The sequence below is a fragment of the Heptranchias perlo genome, chromosome 7 (genome assembly GCF_035084215.1).
Source record: "Heptranchias perlo isolate sHepPer1 chromosome 7, sHepPer1.hap1, whole genome shotgun sequence".
In the NCBI taxonomy this organism is placed as follows: Eukaryota; Metazoa; Chordata; class Chondrichthyes; order Hexanchiformes; family Hexanchidae; genus Heptranchias; species Heptranchias perlo.
In genome coordinates this window covers 59,026,242-59,047,420 of record NC_090331.1, presented here as the reverse complement: position 1 = coordinate 59,047,420, position 21,179 = coordinate 59,026,242, and the positions used below count along the sequence as shown (strand labels likewise).

General features: G+C 42.0%; 1 protein-coding gene across 3 annotated transcripts in view; it reads left to right on the top strand.

The window, feature by feature from the left end:
• pde1a (phosphodiesterase 1A, calmodulin-dependent) overlaps positions 1–21,179 on the top strand; it is a 228,350-nt gene that overhangs the window by 135,373 nt on the left and 71,798 nt on the right. For all 3 annotated transcript variants that reach the window (XM_067987680.1, XM_067987678.1, XM_067987679.1), the window contains exons 2-6: positions 2,719–2,832; positions 8,540–8,722; positions 17,107–17,173; positions 17,260–17,376; positions 20,347–20,487. In XM_067987680.1, coding sequence (XP_067843781.1) covers positions 2,719–2,832; positions 8,540–8,722; positions 17,107–17,173; positions 17,260–17,376; positions 20,347–20,487 — 622 coding nt within the window. The remainder of the gene's footprint in view (positions 1–2,718; positions 2,833–8,539; positions 8,723–17,106; positions 17,174–17,259; positions 17,377–20,346; positions 20,488–21,179) is intronic.

The window sequence follows — 21,179 nt, the reverse complement described above, 5'->3', positions numbered from 1 at the left end:
ATTTGCAGGCAAATTACAGAAAGATGCAAGAACTATAGGGTAGTGATAATGGGGGGATTTCAATTATCCCAAAAGACTGGGACAGTAACAGTGTAAAGGGCAAAGAGGGGGAGGAATTCCTGAAATGTGTTCAAGAGAACTTGCTGGAACAGTGTATTTCTAGCCCAACCAGGAAGGAAGCAGTGCTGAATCTAGTTCTGGGGAATGAAGTGGGGCAGGTGGAGCATGTGTCAGTGGGGGAGCATTTGGGGAACAGTGATCATAATATCATTAGATTTAGAATAGTTATGGAAAAGGACAAGGAACAATCAAATGTGAAAATGCTTAACTGGAGGAGGGCAAATTTCAGCGAGTTAATAAGGGATCTTGCCCAGGTAGATTGGAATCAAAAATTCGTAGACAGAACAGTAACTGAACAGAGTAGACATATCCCTATGAGGGGGAAAGGAAGGGCATCCAAAGCTAGAGATCCCTGGATGACTAAAGATATAGAGATTCAAATGAAACAGAAAAAGGAGGCTTATGATGAATGTAAGGTTCATAATACAGTAGAGAACCAGGCTGAATACAGAAAGTGCAAAGGAGATCTAAAAAAGGGAATGAGGGGCAAAGAGAGAGTATGAGAGTAGATTTGTGGCTAACATAAAAGGGAAGCCACAAGTCTTTTATAAACATATAAATAGTAAAAGGATAATCAAAGGAAGCTTGGGACCGATCAGGGACAAAAAAGATGATCCTGTGGAGGCAAAGGGATGGCTAAGGCACTAAATGAATACTTCACATCTGTCTTCACTAGAGAAGAGGATGCTGCCATTGTAGCAGTAAAGGAGGAGGTAGAAGCGATATTGGATCGGGAAAAAATAGATAAAGAGGAGGTTCTTAAAAAATTGGCAGTACTCAAAATAGAAAAGTCACCCGGTCCAGATGGGATGCATCCTAGGTTACTGAGGGAAGTAAGGGTGGAAATTGCAGAGCTCTGGCCACAATCTTCCAATTCTCCTTAGATATAGGAGTGGTGCTGGAAAACTGGAGGATCGCAAATGTTAACACCCCTGTTCAAAAAAGGGGCGAGGGATAATCCCGACAATTACAGGCCAGTCAGCCTAATGTTGGTGGTGGGGAAACTTTTAGAGACAATAATCTGGAAGAAAATTAATTGGCACTTGGAAAAGTATGGGTTAATAAAGGAAAGTCAGCACGGATTTGTTAAAGAAAATTGTGTTTGTCTAACTTGATTGAGTTCGTCAATGAAGTAATGGAAAGGCTTGATGAGGGTAGTGTGGTTTATGTTGTGTATATGGTCTTTCAAAAGACATTTAATAAAGTACCTCATAGAATTATAGAACCATAGAAAGGTTACAGCACAGAAGGAGGCCATTCAGCCCATCAAGTCTGCGCCGGCTCTATGCAAGAGCAATCCAGCTAGTCCCACTTCCCTGCCCTATCCCCCCGTAGCCCTGCAAATTTTTTACTTTCAAGTACTTATCCAGTTCCCTTTTGAAGGCCATGATTGAATCTGCCTCCACCACCCCCTCGGGCAGTGCATTCCAGATCCTAACCACTCGCTGTGTAAAAAATATTTTTCTCATGTCCTCATAACAGACTTGTTAGCAAAATTAAAGCCCATGAGATTAAAGGGACTGTGGCAGCATGAAAACTAAATTGACTAGGGAACAGAAAGCAGAGAGTAGTGGTGAATGGTTGTTTTTCAGACTGGAGGGAAATATACAGTGGTGTTCCCCAGGGGTCGGTATTGGGACCACTGCTCTTTTTTATATATAATAAATGACCTGGACATGGGTATAGAGGGTATAATTTCAATGTTTGCAGATGACACGAAACTCAGAAATGGAGTAAACAATGTGGAGGATAGTAACAGACTTCAGGAGGACATAGACAGACTGGTGAAATGGCCAGACACATGGCAGATCAAATTTAACACCGAGAAGTGTGAAGTGATACATTTTGATAGGAAGAATGAGGAGATGCAATGTAAATTAAACGGTACAATTTTAAAGGGAGTGAAGGAACAGAGAGACCTGGGGGTGCACATACACAAATCCTTGAAGGTGGCAGGACAAGTTGAGAAGGTTGTTAAAAAAGCACATGGGATCCTGGGCTTTATTATTAGAGGCATAGAGTACAAAAGCTAGGAAGTTATGCTAAACCTTTATAAAACACTGGTTAGGCCTCAGCTGGAGTATTGTGTTCAATTCTGGGCACCACACTTTAGGAAGGATGTCAAGGCCTTAGAGAGGGTGCAGAAGAGATTGACTAGAATTGTGGCAAGTAATGTGGAGAGGGTGAGGTTCCTGAGGGAAGTGGAGCCGTATGAGACTGAAGTCATTTTCAGAGGGAAAATTGTGACGCCACTACTTTGTTCAATAGTGCTATTTCAACCATTCCAGTTCAATAAATATTTAATCTATGATTGTGTAGCCTATTGCCTGAATTGGAGAAGCTTGGCACACGCATGTAACAGACCTTTATTTAAAAGAATTGTTATGAACTGTTTTATTGTGTCTTTCCTGCGGTCAGACCCCTGAACACTGTTACCAGAACATCAACTATTTAAGACAAATGTTCTCACTTTACAAGCTTGTGTTTCCAAATTAATAAACAGTTTACATTCATTTAAAACAAAGTTTTCTAAAAATGGAAGAGTAAGCCCTGCTGTGATTGTTAGAAAGTTTGTAACGTAATCTCTTTCCATTTCAGATTAAGATGTCTTGTGAAGCAGCTGGAGAAAGGTGAGATTAACGTGACAGTTTTAAAGAAGAATATAGAATATGCAGCATCTGTGTTGGAAGCAGTTTACATTGATGAGACAAGGTGAGTTATTATGGAAAGCCTTATGCATGCATGCATGTGATTTATGCACATACTTTAAAACTAATTTTTTGTGTGTATTGAAAGTAATGACATATTTCATGTTTACAATTTAAAAAAAACATTTTCACCATTTTACTTCCATAGAATTTAAGGGGAGATTTTCTGCTTTGGGGTCCTGTATATCGGGACATTGCGCACCCTCAATCCATGATCTTTTCCTATTAAAATTAATGGTTGAAAAATTAAATGTGGGGCTGTGCAGTTTCCCGATATGCCCTCTGTGTGTATCGGGAGTACCAAAGTGGAACATTTCTCTTTCAAATCCATCTGTGTGCCATTTTTAGTGCATTGTTTAATATGTTTACATTAAATTCCTGTCTAAACTATTTTAATACAGTTGTTAACCTGTTTAAATTAGTCAACAACTGTATTAACATAGCAAAAACATCAAGTTAAGATGAATATATTAAACAGTGTACCTAATATATCACAGAGAGAACTACAACCTGTTTCGGTCATTTGTATTAAAATGTGAAGACTAGGCAAACTTAGTGGTAGGGTGAATTTGTGAGTCAATACAATAGGGCGGATTTTGGCAGTGGCGGATAATGAGCTGTAGCAGATCGGCCGCTTGTCATACAACCCGCTCAATTTTCCTTTCAATTGAAGCCAAAGGAAAGGAAAATCGGGAGGGGTGAATAACAGGTGGCTGATCCGAAACCATCCATTTTCTGATGTCATTGTAAATTAAAATCAGCCCTATTGTGTATTACAAACTTAGACATGCATTTGTTCTGACACATTTTGGAACAAAGGAGGCTAACGGGAGATTTAATTGAGGTATTTAAAATTATGAAGGGCTTAGATAGAATGGATAGGGAGGACCTATTTCCCTTAGCAGAAGGGTCAGTGACCAGGGAGCATAGATTTAAAGTAATTGGTAGAAGGATTAGAGGGGAGCTGAGGAGAAAGGATGGTAGGGACAGAAACCCTCAACTCATTAAAAAGCACTTGGATGTGCACTTAAAGTGCTGTAACCTACAGGGCTACGGACCAAGTGCTGGAAAGTGGGATTTGGCTGGATAGCTCTTTTTCAGCCGGCAAGGACAGATGGACTGAATGGCCTCCTTCTGTGCCGTAACTCTCTATGATTCTATGATTCTAATTTCACTGCAAAGAGAGTTCGTATCTCTGCTGTTTGTGTGGGTAGAATGAAACTATTTTACACTGCTCTCATGCACCTAATAAAATTGGTTGCCGAGCACTCTTGATCTGGAAAGATATCCATAAACATATTTCCTGCAATGTCTTCATTTCAATCTCTAACATTACTTCAATGCACTCATCTATTTCAATATCGCATTTCTCTGAATTATCACCACTTAACGATACATTTTGTGAGGAGAATTATTTGTGTTTTTTATTTGAGCCTTTCAGTTATCCCTTGTTGTAGTGTATTATGCTTTTAAAATTATTGGAAGCAGACATTTTGCATAATCTCCCTCCCAATGTGACATCATGAAGTTTATATACAGTGAAATCATGAATAAGAATCTTGGTTGTGCTGAGATCACCTAATCAATAAAAGTTCTTGAAATGTAAATGACATCCACCCCAAGATTCTTTAGACACAGTTAAGGTATGCATAGACAAAAATCCCAGGGCACATTGTTACTGTGCTCTCTTCAAGTGTGTTTTCTCTGGTACCACATCTAGTTCCTTTAGCACACAACTCTCAGTTTTCTGTTTTGGAATGGATTTTAATCTTGTTTGGAAGAAGGAGGAAGTAGATTTCCGCTTCATCTCCAGCTAGCTGTGCTAGAGCTGATGAGCTCTTGAAGTCCTCCCTGACCTTGGATGCCCTGGGTTATACTATATCCTGGAATCTGCATCCGGGTCCATGAAGCATGCCAACATTTATTTTCAGGCTGTGACAGCTAACGTGGCAGGTCCTCAAGATGCACTGATGTATATTTTCCTATGTGTGTAAAGTTAAGGGAAAGTTATTAACTAAACTGTCATCAGAAGAACTTTTCTTTAACTTTACGTGAAGATGATAAGATACCTTTCTGGTTTTACGGGTAAAATGAAGGAATCCTTCTATGTGACTTTTATGTTTCAGTCTTTTGGGGAGGAGAACACTTTGTGTTCAAAGTTCTTTCTCTCAGAGTCTTATTTCCTTCCAATATAATCACCATTAGATTTGTTTTTGAACAAGCTAAAAATGATAAATTGTCTTTTAAATGATAACATTGCAATTTAAAAGAAACGATTATGAAGGTACTACAAATGACTGGGTACTCCTTCCTGTTGTTTATATAGTATTATACTGATAAATATCTAAGTTTTCAACATTGCCCATATTTATTGCAGGGGGGTGAAGTTTTCAATTTTAATTTAAAAGCATGCAAAGAAAAAAAGCTATAAAATGTAAAATACGATTATTTTTATAACTTCCTTAATGGCCCTGTTGTACTTGCGGAGATTATGTAGTTCTGTGTGTACCTTAATTTATCTAAATCAAAATTATTTTAAGGGGATCCGGTGGGGGATATCTGGAAAAACACAGCTTAATAAAAAGAAATAGGCTGCATAGATTCAGGAAAGGGAGGCCATGCTTAATTATCTGGAGTTTTTTGAAGATATAACTACCACGGTGGACAACAGAAATGTGGCGGAAGTTGCAAACTTAGATTTTACGATATCTTTTGACAAAGTTCCATATTGGAGATTACTAGCTAAAATCATGGAAGCTCTTCCTTGGAAAGTGATACAAAAACAGGAAATATATATAACTTGGTGAGTAAGTCAAAAGCAAAATCTTCCAAGTTTATAGGTGATATCAGGACAGGAGGCAGAGAAAATAAGGAGAAACATCTAGATTCAGAAGAGTTGAATCTTCTAAGTAACAGGACCAATAGGTGGTAGTTGAGTACAGAGAAGTGTAAAATAGTCAATTTGGGATGAAGGCACTAAAATAATGAGTATGTGTTGAATGGAACAGTCAGAAAGCATACTGAACAGGAAATGGATTTAAAAGAATTACAAAAAATGTACAGCAGACACAGGCCATTCAGCCCAACAGGTCCATGCCAGTGTTTATGCTTTACATGAGACTCCTCCCACCATTCTTCATCTAATCCTATCACCATATCGTTCTATTCCCTTCTCCCTCAAATGTTTATCTAGCTTCCCCTTAAATGCATCTATGCTAGTCACCTCAACTACTCCTTCTGGTAGCGAGCTCCACATTCTTAGCACTCTCTTGTGAAGGGGTTTCTCCTGAATTCCCTATTGGATTTGTTAGTGACTATCTTATATTTATGGTCCCTAGTTCTGGTCTCCCCACAAGTGGAAAAATCTTCTCTACATCTACTCTATCAAACCCTTTCATAATCTTAAAGACCTCTATCAGGTCACCCCTCAGTCTTCTCTTTTCTAGAGAAAAGAGTCCCAGCCTATTCAGTCTCTCCTGATTGGTATACCCTCTCATTTCTGGTATCATCTTAGTAAATCATTTTTGCACCTTCTCCAGTGCCTCCATATCCTTTTTATAGTGTGGAGACTAGAACTGATCACAGTACTCATTGTAGTCTAACCAAGGTTCTGTACAAGTTTAGCATAACTTATCTGCTTTTCAATTCTATCCCTCTAGCAATTAACCCCAGTGCTTGGTTTGCTTTTTTATAGTCTTATTAACCTGTGTCGCTACTTTTAGTGATTTGGGTATCTGTAACCTTAAATCCCATGGTTTAAGCCCATAAAACCCTAAATCCCTAAGTCACTTGGACAAGTGTGGATTAATTAAGGAAAGCCAGCACGGATTTGTTAAAGGCAAATCGTGTTTAACTAACTTGATTGAGTTTGTTACCTCATCAAAAGAGAGGGTAGATGAGGGCAATGCGGTTGATGTTGTGTGTATGGACTTTCAAAAGGCATTTGATAAAGTGCCACTTAATAGGGTTGTCAGCAAAATTGAAGCCCATGGAATAAAAGGGGCAGTGGCAGCGTGGATACAAAATTGGCTAAGTGACAGGAAACAGTTGTGAACATTGTTTTCGGACTGGAGGGAGGTATACAGCAGTGTTGCCTAGGGGTCGATACTAGGACCACTGCTTTTTTGATATATATTAATGACTTGGACTTAGGTGTACAGGGCACAATTTCAAAATTTGCAGATGACACAAAAGTTGGAAGTGTAGTAAACAATAAGGAGGATATTAATAGACTTCAAGAGGACATAGACAGGCTGGTGGAATGAGCGGACACATGGCAGATGAAATTTAATGCAGAGAAGTGCGAAGTGATACATTTTGGCAGGAAGAATGAGGAGTGGCAATATAAACTAAATGATACAATTCTAAAGGGAGTGCAGGAACAGAGAGACCTGGGGTATACGTGCACAAATCTTTGAAGGTGTCAGGACAGGTTGACAAAGGGGTTAAAAAAGCATACGGGATCCTGAGCTTTATAAATAGAGGCATAGAGTACAAAAGCAAGGAGGTTATGTTGAACCTTTATAAAACACTGGTTCGGCCACAACTGGAGTATTGTATCCAATTCTGGGCACCGCACTTTAGGAAGGATGTGAAGGCCTTAGAGAGGGTGCCGAAAAGATTTACTAGAATGGTTCCAGGGATGAGGGACTTGAGTTACGTGGATAGACTGGAGAAGCTGGAGTTGTTCTCCTTAGAGCAAAGAAGGTTGAGAGGAGTTTTGATAGACGTGTTCAAAACCATGATGGGTTTAGATAGAGTAGATAAAGAGAAACTGTTCCCATTGGCGGAAGGGTCAAGAACCAGATGACACAGATTTAAAGTGATTTGCAAAAGAAGCAAAGGCGACATGAGGTAAAATTTATTTACGCAGTGAATAGTTATGATCTGGAATGCGCTGCCTGAAAGGGTGGTGGATGTAGATTCGATCATGGCTTTCAAAAAGGAATTGAAAAAATATTTGAAGGAAAATAATTTGTAGGGCTATGGGGAAAGAGCAGGGGAATGGGACTTACTGGATTGCTCTTACAAAGAGCCTGCACAGGCTCAATGGGCCGAATGGCTTCCTTCTGTGCTGTAACGAATCTGTGATTCTATGATTCTATCCCTCTGCTCCTCTACACCATTTAGACTCTTATTTTCCAGGGAGCACGTGGCCTCCTTCTTAATCCTACCAAAATTTACCACTTCACACTTTCCTATATTGCAATTCATTTGCCAATTACATGGCCATTCTGCAAGTTTATTAATTTCTTCCTGTATTTTGTCACAGTCCACCTCACTATTAACTATACCCCCCAATTTGTTGTCGTCTGCAAATGTTGAAATTGTTTGCCTTTATTATTGGAAAATCATTAAAATCATCAATTAAGGGCATAGCTGTGAATTAAAAAATGACAAATAAGTTACTGTGTTGCATTAGCAGAGGGATAGAATACAAATTTTAAAAAATGATATTGTCACTACTTAAGGCATGGGTTAGAGCCCATTCCAGAGGATTGATAGTATTGTAAGTAACAGCGAAGCAAATATTTACTTGATGTCTGTCTCTAAGGGTGTTTTACAGATAACTCATTTGATTTGTATACTTGACGTATAAGCTAAACTAAAAAGGTGCTCAAAAGGCAGCCTCTTTGAATTAATATTTGTTTAGGGGGGTCTAAATTCTGGATCTTCTAGGTCTGAAGCTCTCTACTCTGTTTTCTCATCAGACGGCTATTGGATACTGAGGATGAACTCAGCGACATCCAGTCAGATTCCGTTCCATCAGAGGTTCGGGACTGGCTGGCATCCACCTTCACACGGAAGATGGGGGTGATGAGAAGACGGCCAGAGGAAAAGCCTAGATTCCGCAGCATTGTTTATGCCGTTCAAGCTGGCATTTTTGTAGAAAGGTAAATGACAGTGAATCTGCAGTGTTGTGATATTTGTTTTTAACTAATATTTGTAATTCTTAAAAATTGTACGTTATTAGGAAAATTTAGTGTTGGTGTTTTAAAAATATTGTTGAAAAACTTCCAATAATTCTTAACTTTTATTAACATCTTTCAAAATGCTAAAACAAGCAGTTTTGTGACGAAAGGAAAAACCATATTTCTGAACAAATATTGTCACCAGCAAATCGACAGTTTACAACTGTTCTTAAAATAATTATTAGAATTAAATATATACAATATATGAGCATTATGAGCAGAATCCTAAAGGGCTAATTCCACAATCGCAGAGAGTGCAGGTCAGAGAGCTGGGGTTACATTGTTGGACCTCTATCTCTGGCCTGCTGTCCGTTTGAGCATAACGTCCCTGCTGGGAGCACAGGTTCACAGAATTAGCGATTAAAGTGCCTTCCCATGAAACATTTCAAGCAGTGAATTTTGGACTGTAGTGACTGTTGTTATGTAGGCAAACACAGTGTCACAGGTCGCCAAGCCCTCCAATAACTCACTCAAGTGGAATTGTTCATGTGTGAACCTGGGCCCTCAATTTCTGGGGGTTATTTCCTATCCTCACTCCATGTCAACAAGCGCACATCCAACAGAGTTTACTAGAAAACAATCAAGAGTGGGAGCCATAATCAAATTTGCCACTGCCCAGGCTCAGTGCTAAGGCTGACTGGAGTTAGTATCCCCATCGCTGCCACTGCAGCCGAGTACATCTAACCAAGATAGAGTTCAGCAGGTCCCTGGTCTGTACAGCTCGGTATCACACCAAATAATGCATCCATTCAATGAGCTTAGAAGGGAGCTTGTAATATTTACACCTATGAGGCTGAAGGTAACTTAATTGCAATGTTGTTATTTCTGAGGAATCTAATTAGGTTCAGTCATGTAAGCAGATATTGTGTTAAGAGTGAGACACTCTCAATTTTACCATGGTGGCAGGTTGGCAGCGGGAGGTGAAGGTGTACGTGGCAAACCCACATGAACCAAACTTACCATTTCTGATGCGATCGCACGTTGATTGATAGTAGTTAGCGTCGTCTCCGGGTTGCGTGCCCGGCAGCTAACCTGATTGACAGGCTGGCTGCCGTCAGGAGCTGTCACGCGAGGGCGGGGGGAGGGCGGGGGGAGGGGGGCGAGAAACAGAGAGAGCAAGATGTCACCTGGCACTGGAATGAAAGACCGGGAGGGTGAATGGAAGATCCGGCGCTGGACTGGAAGACCGGGGCGGGGGGGGGAAGATCGGGGGGAGAGGGGAAGATCGGGGGGGGGAGAGGGGAAGATTGGGGGGACATCAGGGGAAGATCGCAGGGGCATCAGGAGTGTGAAGAGGGGGACATCGGAGCGGGAGACATCCGATATCGGAGCAGGTTTCAAAGGTAGGTTCATTTAGTGTTTTCACTTCCTTGCATGGTTTTTTATTTAATTTATTTAGTTTCTTTTTCCCTGGTCCGGCCCTTCGTGCCTGGCTTCACCAGGCATGAATCAGAAGCGGTGGGCAAGCCGCCCAGATAAGTTAAAAATCTTTCTGATCCCTTCATCTGTCACAGGTAAAGTGCCTTAAGTATCTCAATGAGGTACTTAATGAGGGCAGTGTCCTAGGCCCAACCATCTTCAGTTGCTTCATCAATGACCTTCCCTCCATCATAAGGTCAGAAATGGGGATGTTCGCTGATGATTGCACAGTGTTCAGTTCCATTCGCAACCCCTCAAATAATGAAGCAGTCCGAGCCCGCAATGCAGCAAGAGCTGGACAACATCCAGGCTTGGGCTCATAAGTGGCAAGTAACATTCGTGCCAGGCAAGTGCCTGGCAATGACCATCTCCGACAAAAGAGAATCTAACCAGCCCCCCTTGACATTCAATGGCATTACCATCGCTGAATCCCCCACCATCAACATCCTGGGGGTCACCATTGACCAGAAACTTAACTGGACCAGCCACATAAATACTGTGGCTACATGAGCAGGTCAGATGCTGGGTATTCTGCTGCGAGTGGCACCCCTCCTGACTCCCCAAAGCCTTTCCACCATCTACAAGGCACAAGTCAGGAGTGTGATGGAATACTCTCCACTTGCCTGGATGAGTGCAGCTCCAACAACACTCAAGAAGCTCGACACCATCCAGGACAAAGCAGCCCGCTTGATTGGCACCCCATCCACCACCCTAAACATTCACTTCCTTTACCACTGGTGCATCATGGCTGCAGTGTGTACCATCCACAGGATGCACTGCAGCAACTCGCCAAGGCTTCTTCGACAGCACTTCCCAAACCCGCGACCTCTACCACCTAATAGGACAAGAGCAGCAGGCATATGGGAACAACAACAACTGCGCATTCTCCACAAATTAAACACCATCCCGACTTGGAAATATATCAATGGTCCTTCATCGTCGCTGGGTCAAAATCCTGGAACTCCCTACCTAACAACACGTTGGGAGAACCTTCACCACACGGACTGCAGCGGTTCAAAAAGGTGGTTCACCACCACCTTCTCAAGGGCAATTAGGGATAGGCAATAAATGCTGGCCTTGCCAGCGACACCCACATCCCATGAATGAATAACAAAAAGGTACATTTGGCTCTTTAACTGTCATCCCGCCGGCTTTAATTGCCAGCGGGACTTCCGTTTTGGGGTCGCCCGCACGCACACAGGTGAGTCCCTGGGAAGCTTGGAAGTCAGCGGGTTGGAGCTGGCTTCTGAACCCGAATGTGATTTCCGCAATTTTCGGGGTCCCACCGCCCCCCACGCACCCGCAATTGCCTCCTAAAATCACCCCCTCTATCTTCACTTCAAAACCATGAAGGTAGGAACAGAGCATATGATGCTACAAGATGTAGGAGTTTGAAATAAATAAGGTGAAGTGCTTACACAGCAATAAACCACTGAATAATGAGTTCCCAATTTTTGTTATACCATGCGTAGTTGTGTGTGTTACTAAAAAAATCTCAAATTTTTAACTTGAATTTTCCTTGGGCTGGCCATTTATAAACTCACATGTGGTAAGGCTGAAATAAGCCCCAATATTACAGAAATAAAGTCACAATATCATGCCTAAAAAATTAAAACAAACACTAAAAAATTTGCATTAAAGTAAAATTTTTAAAATACTTTGACTTCGGAATCCCTCATGCCGGAGGGAGCAGAAAGACTGATTTCCAACTGGAGAAGGTGGGGAGGCAGGAATTTGGGGTGGAACCCAGTTATGATGGGATTCCGCTGCGTTTGCTATAGCCCTTTAAATTCTGGTGATGGGGGTTTGTGGGTAGATCTGGGGTGTTCCCGGGCTTTCTCAGGAATTCTGCCCATTAAGCCAATCAGCAGAATTCATGCCAGCTGATTCCCATTGAAGCTCCACTAAAAAAGCCCCAAATCTTTACTAGTGTAACATAATCAATTTTGAAGCAGGCCAATTACCTTATTCTGAAGGGTTAACTACCCTGCTGTGAGTAAAAACTTTTCTGACCAATTTTATTTTCAGCCCAGAGGGCCTGAGGGAACCTGTGCTTCATCTCCTGGTAGGTGTATGGTCGATTGTGCCCCTGAAGTACTCTTGCAGATACAATACACCCACCCTGGTCATGCAAATAGTCCCATCCCCAAGATTTGGAATGGAGTCTCTGTCTTCAGGCTCGGGCATGTGGGGGTTCCGCTCGGCTGCACTTGTGCTAGCAGAGTAAACCCCCGGGAATTTTATGGCCTTTATTTCTGCTTGGTCTGTGTTCCTATCTTCCCCTACCTTTTGTTCTCACACTCCATTTTCTCTCCCTCTTTCATTATATTACTGTAGCTGTACTTTTATATTTTCTTAAATTTTTTTTTAAAACATTTGCCGTATCTTTTAGCCAGTGTGCTGCAGGCCCCACATTGGAGACGGAACCCACGTTAATAAAGTTGACACCTGATTGTCTGAAACCAGATTCCAATATATTTTCTTCAGCCGCTCACATCGCAGGCACATTCAAATCAACTTGTGATGTGATTTTTCTGCATTCAATGAAAGGTTGATTCCCTGATCAGAAGGTGCTGGCAAGGAGCAGCACTTGCAGTCTGGGAGGTTAGCCCTGGACAGTGCCAATCCAAGATGAGCAATTGCATCCATAGTGCAGATGGTCTAATTGCATCCAGACAAGGGTTAAAAGATTTTCAGTAAAGATGAAAAAATGCTGTAAATAACAACAAGGGCTCGATGTTACCAGGCCTGCGGGTTTCCGGCGGGTTGGGTTTCGGGAGCGTGGTCAACACGCTCGGTGAAATTAGTGGGTTGCCCGCGCGATCGTAGCAGGCAACACACTAATAGGAATCAATTACCTGCTCCTCCGGGCTCCGCGCTGCTGGTCTGCGCGTCGGGCGGGCTGCGCATGTGCAGTACGATCTGTCAGCTGGAGGCTCTCTAGTTAAAGGGGCAGTCCTCCACTGACAGATGCTGCAACCAATGGAACAAATTTCAGCATGGAGCAGCCCAGGGGGAAGGCTGCTCCCAGTTTAATGATGCCTCACCCCAGGTATCATCAGATGGGGTGAGGAGGAGGGGGAGGACAGAGATCTTCCACCCGGCGGGCGGGAGGAAGCGGCCAGCCTCTGCCACCAAGAAGGCCTGGCTCGAGGTGGCAGAGGGGGTCACCTGCGCAACCAACATATCGCCCACCTGCATACAGTGCAGGAGGCGCTGCAATGACCTCGGTAGGTCAGCCACAGTGAGAACACGAAGTCTTTCCCCTACACTCCATCTGCCACAACACTGCCCCAACCCCACATCTCCTTCGGCACCGCCAACACTACTCTGTCACATCACCCCTCATACCCACTCAAACCCCATCCTCATCTTACCTCCACCTACTCACCTCGCCAGTACTCATCCTGCCACTAACACGCGACCCAATCCTCATACAATCTCATGGCTCTATCCCATACTCACCCTCTCATGCATCTCCCTCACGGCCAGCCTCACTCAACCTGCCACCACCTGTGCTGCAGCCACAGGGCATGCATCACATATGTGCAGTAGGCAGCGTAAGGCAAATGTTTCGTGAGCATGAAGGGGGTGCACAAGGGTGTCGGAGGGTTTGCCATGGGTGTTACCTATATTGAATTTCAGAGCAACAAACAGCACACATTATATTGGCACCACCACTGCCATGTCTCCGCGAATCCTGTCTGTTGTGTCCAATAATGCCCGCTCCTGGGTATCACTATGAGGACCCACCACTGATGCCACCCATCGTGTTACTGCAGAGTAGGTGCAGGTGTATTTGCAGGGCTCTTCCACGCAGACCACTGAGAGACATCGGCGGTGTAGCCGGCTGCACCCTGGAAGGATGCGGAGGAGAAGTTGTGGAGGGCAGTGGTGACTTTGGCAGCGACAGGTAAGCACTTGGTGCTGGGGCCAGCCAGGAGCAGCTCGGCATGAAAGAGCCTGCAGATCTCCACGACTACATGTCGAGCGAATCTGCGCCTCCGTGTGCACTGCTGCTCGGAGAGGTCCGGGGAGCTTCGCCTCGGTCTGTGGACCCTGTGGCGAGGGTAGTGCCCTCTGCGATGCGTCTCTCTCTGCGGTAGCCCTCCCTCCTGCTGTGCAGGTGGGCGTGCAACAACACCGTGTTGGGGGGCTCCACGTCTCTGCGGCGGACGGCGTGGACTGCAAGGCTGCTGGGGCTGGTCATGCTGTTCGTCCTCCGAGGGTGTCCACACACCACCCATCTGGCAGGTGTTGGTCTGAGGGGTTGTGCAGGGTAGGTGGGTGGTTCCTCGGACTGGGGCTGCGGTTTCGTGTCGGTCTGTCCTCTGGCTTGGCGGGGGGTGGTGGGGGGCAGGGGTTGCCCTATGTGACGCGGTGGCCTCCTGCGTGGGTGAGGGCTCTCCCCCGTGGGGTGCACCTTGGCACCTGCCACAGGCTGCTGGCTGCAACACGCCTGGTTGGAGAGAGACTGTTTCCCCCAGTGTGTGAAACAGTCTGCGATGCAGGTAAAATCCCACACTTCCTCTTTTGACAGCTGATTCAGCTCATTAACTGACCTCAACAAGCAAGGTAAGTACTCTCAAGTGGGACCCCGCTGGCTTTAATTGCCTGCGGGATTCCCACCAGCGGGGGCCACGCACGCAGCCCCGCACGTCATCGGGGAACCCGGAAGTGGTCGGGATCGCGGCACGATCCGGTCACGTGACCACATATCGGGATTTTCGGGACCCCCCCGCTGGAAACCCGCAGGAAACCCGACCCTAAAATCGAGCCCCAAGGGTCTGCACCTTAAGTGCATTGGGATGTTTTACACAGAAACATAGAAAATAGGAACAAGAGTAGGCCATACGGCCCTTCAGGCCTGCTCCGCCATTCAAAATGATCATGGCTGATCGTCTCACTCAGTACCCTGTTACCGCTTTTTCCCCACATCCCTTGACCCCTTTAGCATTAAGCTATGTCAAGGGTGCTATATGAATGCAAGTTGTTGTTGTTGTTGAAACATTTACTTGTCTTTCCTCTTTGTAGATGTTGATGGACCTGCTGTGTATTTCCAGTCTTTTCTGTTCTTATTAAAATATTTACACTTCAATGTCATTTTTCTTTATTTAGAACAAACTAAATGTCATGAAGGGGAAGCAGAGATGCACAGAAAAATCTTTGACATATTTACCTTAACTCTAAATAATGGTGATGGAGTGAATGTTTGTTTATTCAAGTCTTGAGAGTACTGAGAAAATTAAACTTATTTCGAGTACCTGGTTTACCATATCGGAGACATAATAACTCGGGTCTAACTCTGTGGAATTGACACAAGGCCTGCTCACCAGCAGAAATTAGTCGGGGCCTAAGCCTCCTTAGGAAGATTTTATTTAAGCATTTTAAACGAGTAATGGATGGAATCCAATGTTTAAACACCTAAATCGTGCTTCCCGTTGGTGGTGAGTTAAGAGCAAACACCAGCCTCAGCGGTGGTAAGTTTCCAAGCTGTTTTTTTTTTAAAGTATAAATAACCTCTCTATTGTAGGGAAGGCTTGCAGCTGGAATTCTGCCTCACTGAGGCCAAGGTTCCAGCCATTTACAAGGTTTGTTTTTTTAATTTTAAACTAAATGCTCTGAACAGTGATGAGATGTTCCTAATTAACATTAATGCTATTTCAGAACTTACAGTGGAGATTTGGGAGTGGATGATAATTATAGCCGTCCCATTCTTGAATAGCGTGCCCACAGGAGTGTTAACCACACTGGGTGCAGAACAGGAAATAGAATGCAGATGGTATCTGTTTACTTTAGAGGATTACTGGGGAAGTACATTTACCCAAATGTATGAGGATAAAACTCAAGGAGATTATACTCAATACACTCACTCTGAATGTATACACAATGCTAGATATATAGGGGTTAATCCAAGCTGAAATGTTCCTCTGCTGTTTCCGGTTTCTCAGGGCGTTAGCAGATCATTGTAATAGCTGTCTTATAAGCTGATGCAGCAAAGACAAGACTCCTCTGACGTAGCCAGGTGCAGGTCCCGGGTAGTGATGGGTGTAGCTAAAATCATTGTCATTGTATTTATTGCTCCCTCACAAATAACTTTTCCCTTTCTCAGTTATTGAGCACATTTGGAATCTTCAAAATAATACCCATCCTCAGCTCTTAGTAAGATGACATGTCTAAGCCAGCATTAACCAAAAATATTGAAGAAGAGTATTGGCGGGGCAAAAAGAACCAAAAATAAGTATTGAGCAAAATGCAGCAAAGGGTTAAGAAAAGCACAAAAAAAGGCAAAAAAAATTCAAAAACTTACCTTTTGCCCTTAAGAAGCCTGCTCCAGACTAGTTTCGAGACTCTAAATTGTCTAGTTTTTACGAGTGAAACTCGTACTGTGGATGGAACCTTACCAAAGGCTTGGTGGCCCCAACTTTAAAAGGGGGATTTATATTATATTAGGCCACATATGCTAGTGGTGTAACTTCGTTATTTGGCCCCAAATTACCAGCTGGAAAATCAAGCAGTCCATGAGCCGCTCACATAAGGTCGGGCATCCGATTTGCTGACTCGTAACATTGTGCACAAGATTCTGCCAGCAGCGCAGGGCCTTACAAAATTTACCCTGTCGTCTCAAGCAGTCCAGAGAGTAAAATGTTTTGTTCTCTTGTACAACTAGCTCCTGAATCCAATGAGTGCAAAATTTACAAAAGTAAATAAGTGCAAATCGATAAATAATTGCATTACAGAAAAAAATTGACAATCAGAGCTTCCTGTTGTCTTAGTTATGGAATAACATAAGTGGGAAAGTTAACAAAAAGTAAGTGGGGATAATTTAGGGTTATGTTACTGAAATCTGTTGTCAAATATATACTTTTTATCATTTTAAATTCAAGGATGTACCGAAGAACATCAAACATGATTGGACTGACTTATCCATCAGCAGTGATATCTGCTTTAAAGGTGTGTAGCACAACAATTTTAAAAATGCTGACAGTATGAAAAATGGTTGAACAATATGTCTAAATTTGATATTTTTTTTTCTGCAGGATGTTGATAAATGGTCATTTAATGTGTTCGCCCTTAATGAAGCCAGTGGAGAACATGCTCTGAAGTTCATGGTGCACGAGTTGTTCACCCGATATGACCTTATCAATCGCTTCAGGGTCAGGACACTTTAAGGTTTAATACAAAATTAAAATAAAACAAATGGTTTTCAAAGTCAAAGCAAAAAAAAATTCTAATCAAATCTATTAGGTCTTAATGCATATGTATGTAACTGTCCATCAAATATTGAGAAAAATAATGTTTGTAATGTGTGTAATGAGAGTTTCTGATGAATAATAATATCTATTTAAAAATAAGTTACTCATTCTAGCACTCATTTCATAATGGGTGTACATGATGATGCAACATTCTTTGGCATCAACACATAGAACCCTCTCACTGAAAGATTACTCACTCACATTCATCACATACATTAGGCTGCAAAGAATATAGATACTGATAGTATTAGTTTTCCAGACATTCCTCCTCTTCCCAAGTTGTCCAGTTGATCCTTATTTGCTGCACAGGCACAAGTGAATCTCATAGCAGAGGTGAGTATGAATAGATCAGTGCTGACAGCCATTATAATCCATACCTTTTAGTGAGTGAACCCTACTGCTCTGTTTCAAGGTCACCCACTCCCAAATTCAAAAACAGATGTCTGAGAACCAAGGCTGCCTACTCTAAAAGCACACATGCACATCAAACTCACCATTGGTAACACTTTAACCTGGGTGAGATTTTAGTTGTTTGTACCAAAATAAAGCTTGATCAGGTGCTAGGCAACCTAGATCGAATATTGATTACAGTGGGAAGTAACAAATGTAGTAAGACTATTATTTCTCACTTCCTAAAACACTAAGTTAGAAGAATCTATACTGCCACGAGAGACCTTAGCCTGCACTTTTGGTGGGTGTTGGGGCCCCAGAAATCTGTTACTGTTGGCGTGAAGGGGCTGGAAATTGGGTTGGAACCCTTATAGCTCAGAAGAAAAATTCCAACAGGGAGGTGAGCACTTCTTCCCTCCCCCCCCACCCTGACCTTTTCATGGTGGAAGTGGCCACAGGATACCCAGAAAACCTGCCAGCTATGCCTCCTGTACAGCCAATGGTAAATACTCCTGCATGAAGCAGGTGTATTTGCTGTACAGGACCATATATGGGCCCCATAATGCCGTATTCAAAAGGCATTCGATCCAAGAGAGATCAATTGCTATTTGGTTATCAAGCCAACGAGTGAGGGAGCAGCAAAGATTCAAATTTATGCCCGTTAAATTCTTGGACAAACCACCCTGTGCCCGCTCCAAAAGGAAACAGCAAGATGGCACTCTGAAATCTCACCGGGTCCCACGGGCAGGCACCCCAGGAACACCATTACTGGCATGGATTTCCACACCTCTTATTTAAATGATCCTTAGGATTTGAGATGGGTTCAAGGTGAGAACAAACAGGTGGCCAGATGTCCCAACCTTCTAGACTTGCACCAGGGCTTTCAGAATTTCTAGGTTCTTGTCCTTGAGTTTGAGCTGGCGTAATATTATGTTGCTAGGTAACAATCAAAGCAGCGCAAACCTGATCTATGGTCATTGAGACTGTAAAGAGAGGAGGGAAGTTGTTAAATAAATATTAACTGTAGTGGTCATATAGTTAGCCATATTTTGCCTTGGGTGCCAGCCAACAAGCACAGTGCTGTGGATTCATCTAAATGGAATTAAGCCCTTGCTACATGGCTCACTCATCAGCATCCATTTATGAAGTTAAACACTTATCCAGCTTTGTGACTCAATACTGATAGAAAGAAAGAACTTGCATTTATATAGCACCTTTCTCATTCTCAGGACATCCCAAAGCACTTCACAACCAATTAATTACTTTTCTGAAGTATGATGACTGTTGTAATATAGTTAGAATATTTGGGACTAAGATTGCCCCACGAATTTAAAATTCACTCCCTCTACAGAGGATTATCAAAGTGGACGCAAATTTATCTGGACAGAGGTGAGAGAAAGTTCAACACACAGATTGGGAAGTATTAAATTATCTTCCATATTACAATAAGCCCTATGAGTAATCAATAAAAAATAAATAATATTTACATCAATTGTTTTGTATTTTATGAACAGAATAGATAATGATGGACAGTGGAATACGTATTTTTGTTTACTTTAGGAACAGCCTCTTAGCTCTCTCATGACTTTGTCATTCAGAAATGATCTGGTCTTAAACTGAGCATTCAGCTGCATACCATTGTATATTGTCTGCATATTCAATCATTAATTATTTCTAAGCCTTCTTTATTTGTTGTTCCTATTGCTGGCACTTAACTGTTATACATCAGAGCATGTATAGTCATTAAAAGTTGCCAAAACAAATACAATTGCAAAACCTAAAGCATTAAACTGAAAAGAAAATTTGTAGGTAAGATTATGCTGTAGAGATAATATATGCAGCTGAGGGTTCAGAAAACTCATGTAATAAAGAAATTTGCTACACAAAATTACGATTTTATTATATTGTCTATGGCATCTGCCTGAAGCTGCTTAATACACTCGTGCAAAATTGCTAATACAAAACCATGAAATACTAATCAGTTATTAAGTATACACAACTGGACTACTAATTGAGTTAAACATTATAGGCTTTTGCCCAATAGCAATATACAATAGGCTACACAATGTCAGATGTTTTGTAATGTTAATCTCTTTTAGAGAAAAATGATTGTGAATTGGCCAACATTAGTTAATTGAAAATTCGCATTAAAATGCTAATTATACAGTATTTTAATTAACTGTTACTGAGTTTATCAGAAATTGAGCATTGACTATAAAGTAATATGAATGTTAATAAGATTTTAATACTAACTTTTAGTAGATTTTTTATATAAAATAGAACAAGTTCTTTAATGGATATGACCGATTCCTTTATTGATCAACATATATTTGAATGGCCGAGGCAATGAATCTTAAAAGCTTTTGATCGACAATATTTTATTTGTGCAAGTCTAATATTTTGTAACAATATATGTGGTTTGTGATTTGTTATGTGTTACCTCACCTCCTGGTCTCATTTAAAATGTTCTCTCGTTTATAGATCCCTGTATCTTCTCTAATGTCTTTTGTTGACGCCCTGGAGGCGGGTTACAGCAAGTACAAGAATCCTTATCATAACTTAATCCATGCAGCAGATGTGGCTCAGACTGTGCATTACCTAATGCTCCATACTGGCATTATGGTAAGGGTATGTTAGTGTAGACTTATTCTGTTTTAACAGTAGTGAGTATTTAGGCCTCTGGTTGGTATCTTGAGGCTTTCAGAGACCGTTTTAACCAATTTGTTCTTGGAGGATTGCCAAAGTATTCAATATAAAAGCTTTCACATCACAAGCTATTTTTGGTATGGCATTGAAACACAACCAATCTGAGAAGGTGGCATCAAAACCAACAGAAGCAAAATGCCAAATGGACCTTTTCATTAATCTTTCATGATTAGCATACTTGGCAAAGTGATAGTTATGGTTGCTAGGTTCTAGCCACAAAATATTTTCAAATGGTTATGTTGCCCCTGGCCAATAGGAAACAACCTTTAATTGTGTATGAAACAGAGAGTATTTAATAGGTAAAAATGATATATCATTTTATCCTAGAGAGGCAGATTGTACAATAATGAGTGAATTATTAAGCTGTTCAAACTTTGTAGGATGAACATTTTATCCCATAACCATTGAATATTCTTGTGTGTGGCACTCATTCAAAACAAATTCTTGTTTTAAAAATGTTAAAAGCACTGAAGGCACTTAAGTACTAACTGTAATTGTGTAAGCCAGCTGGCAGCTCTCCTCCCAGGTATCTTAAAATATTACATTACAGTACTAATTACAGGTATACATCTCTGTTTTGAGAGTATGTTGCCTCAACTCCCTCCTTC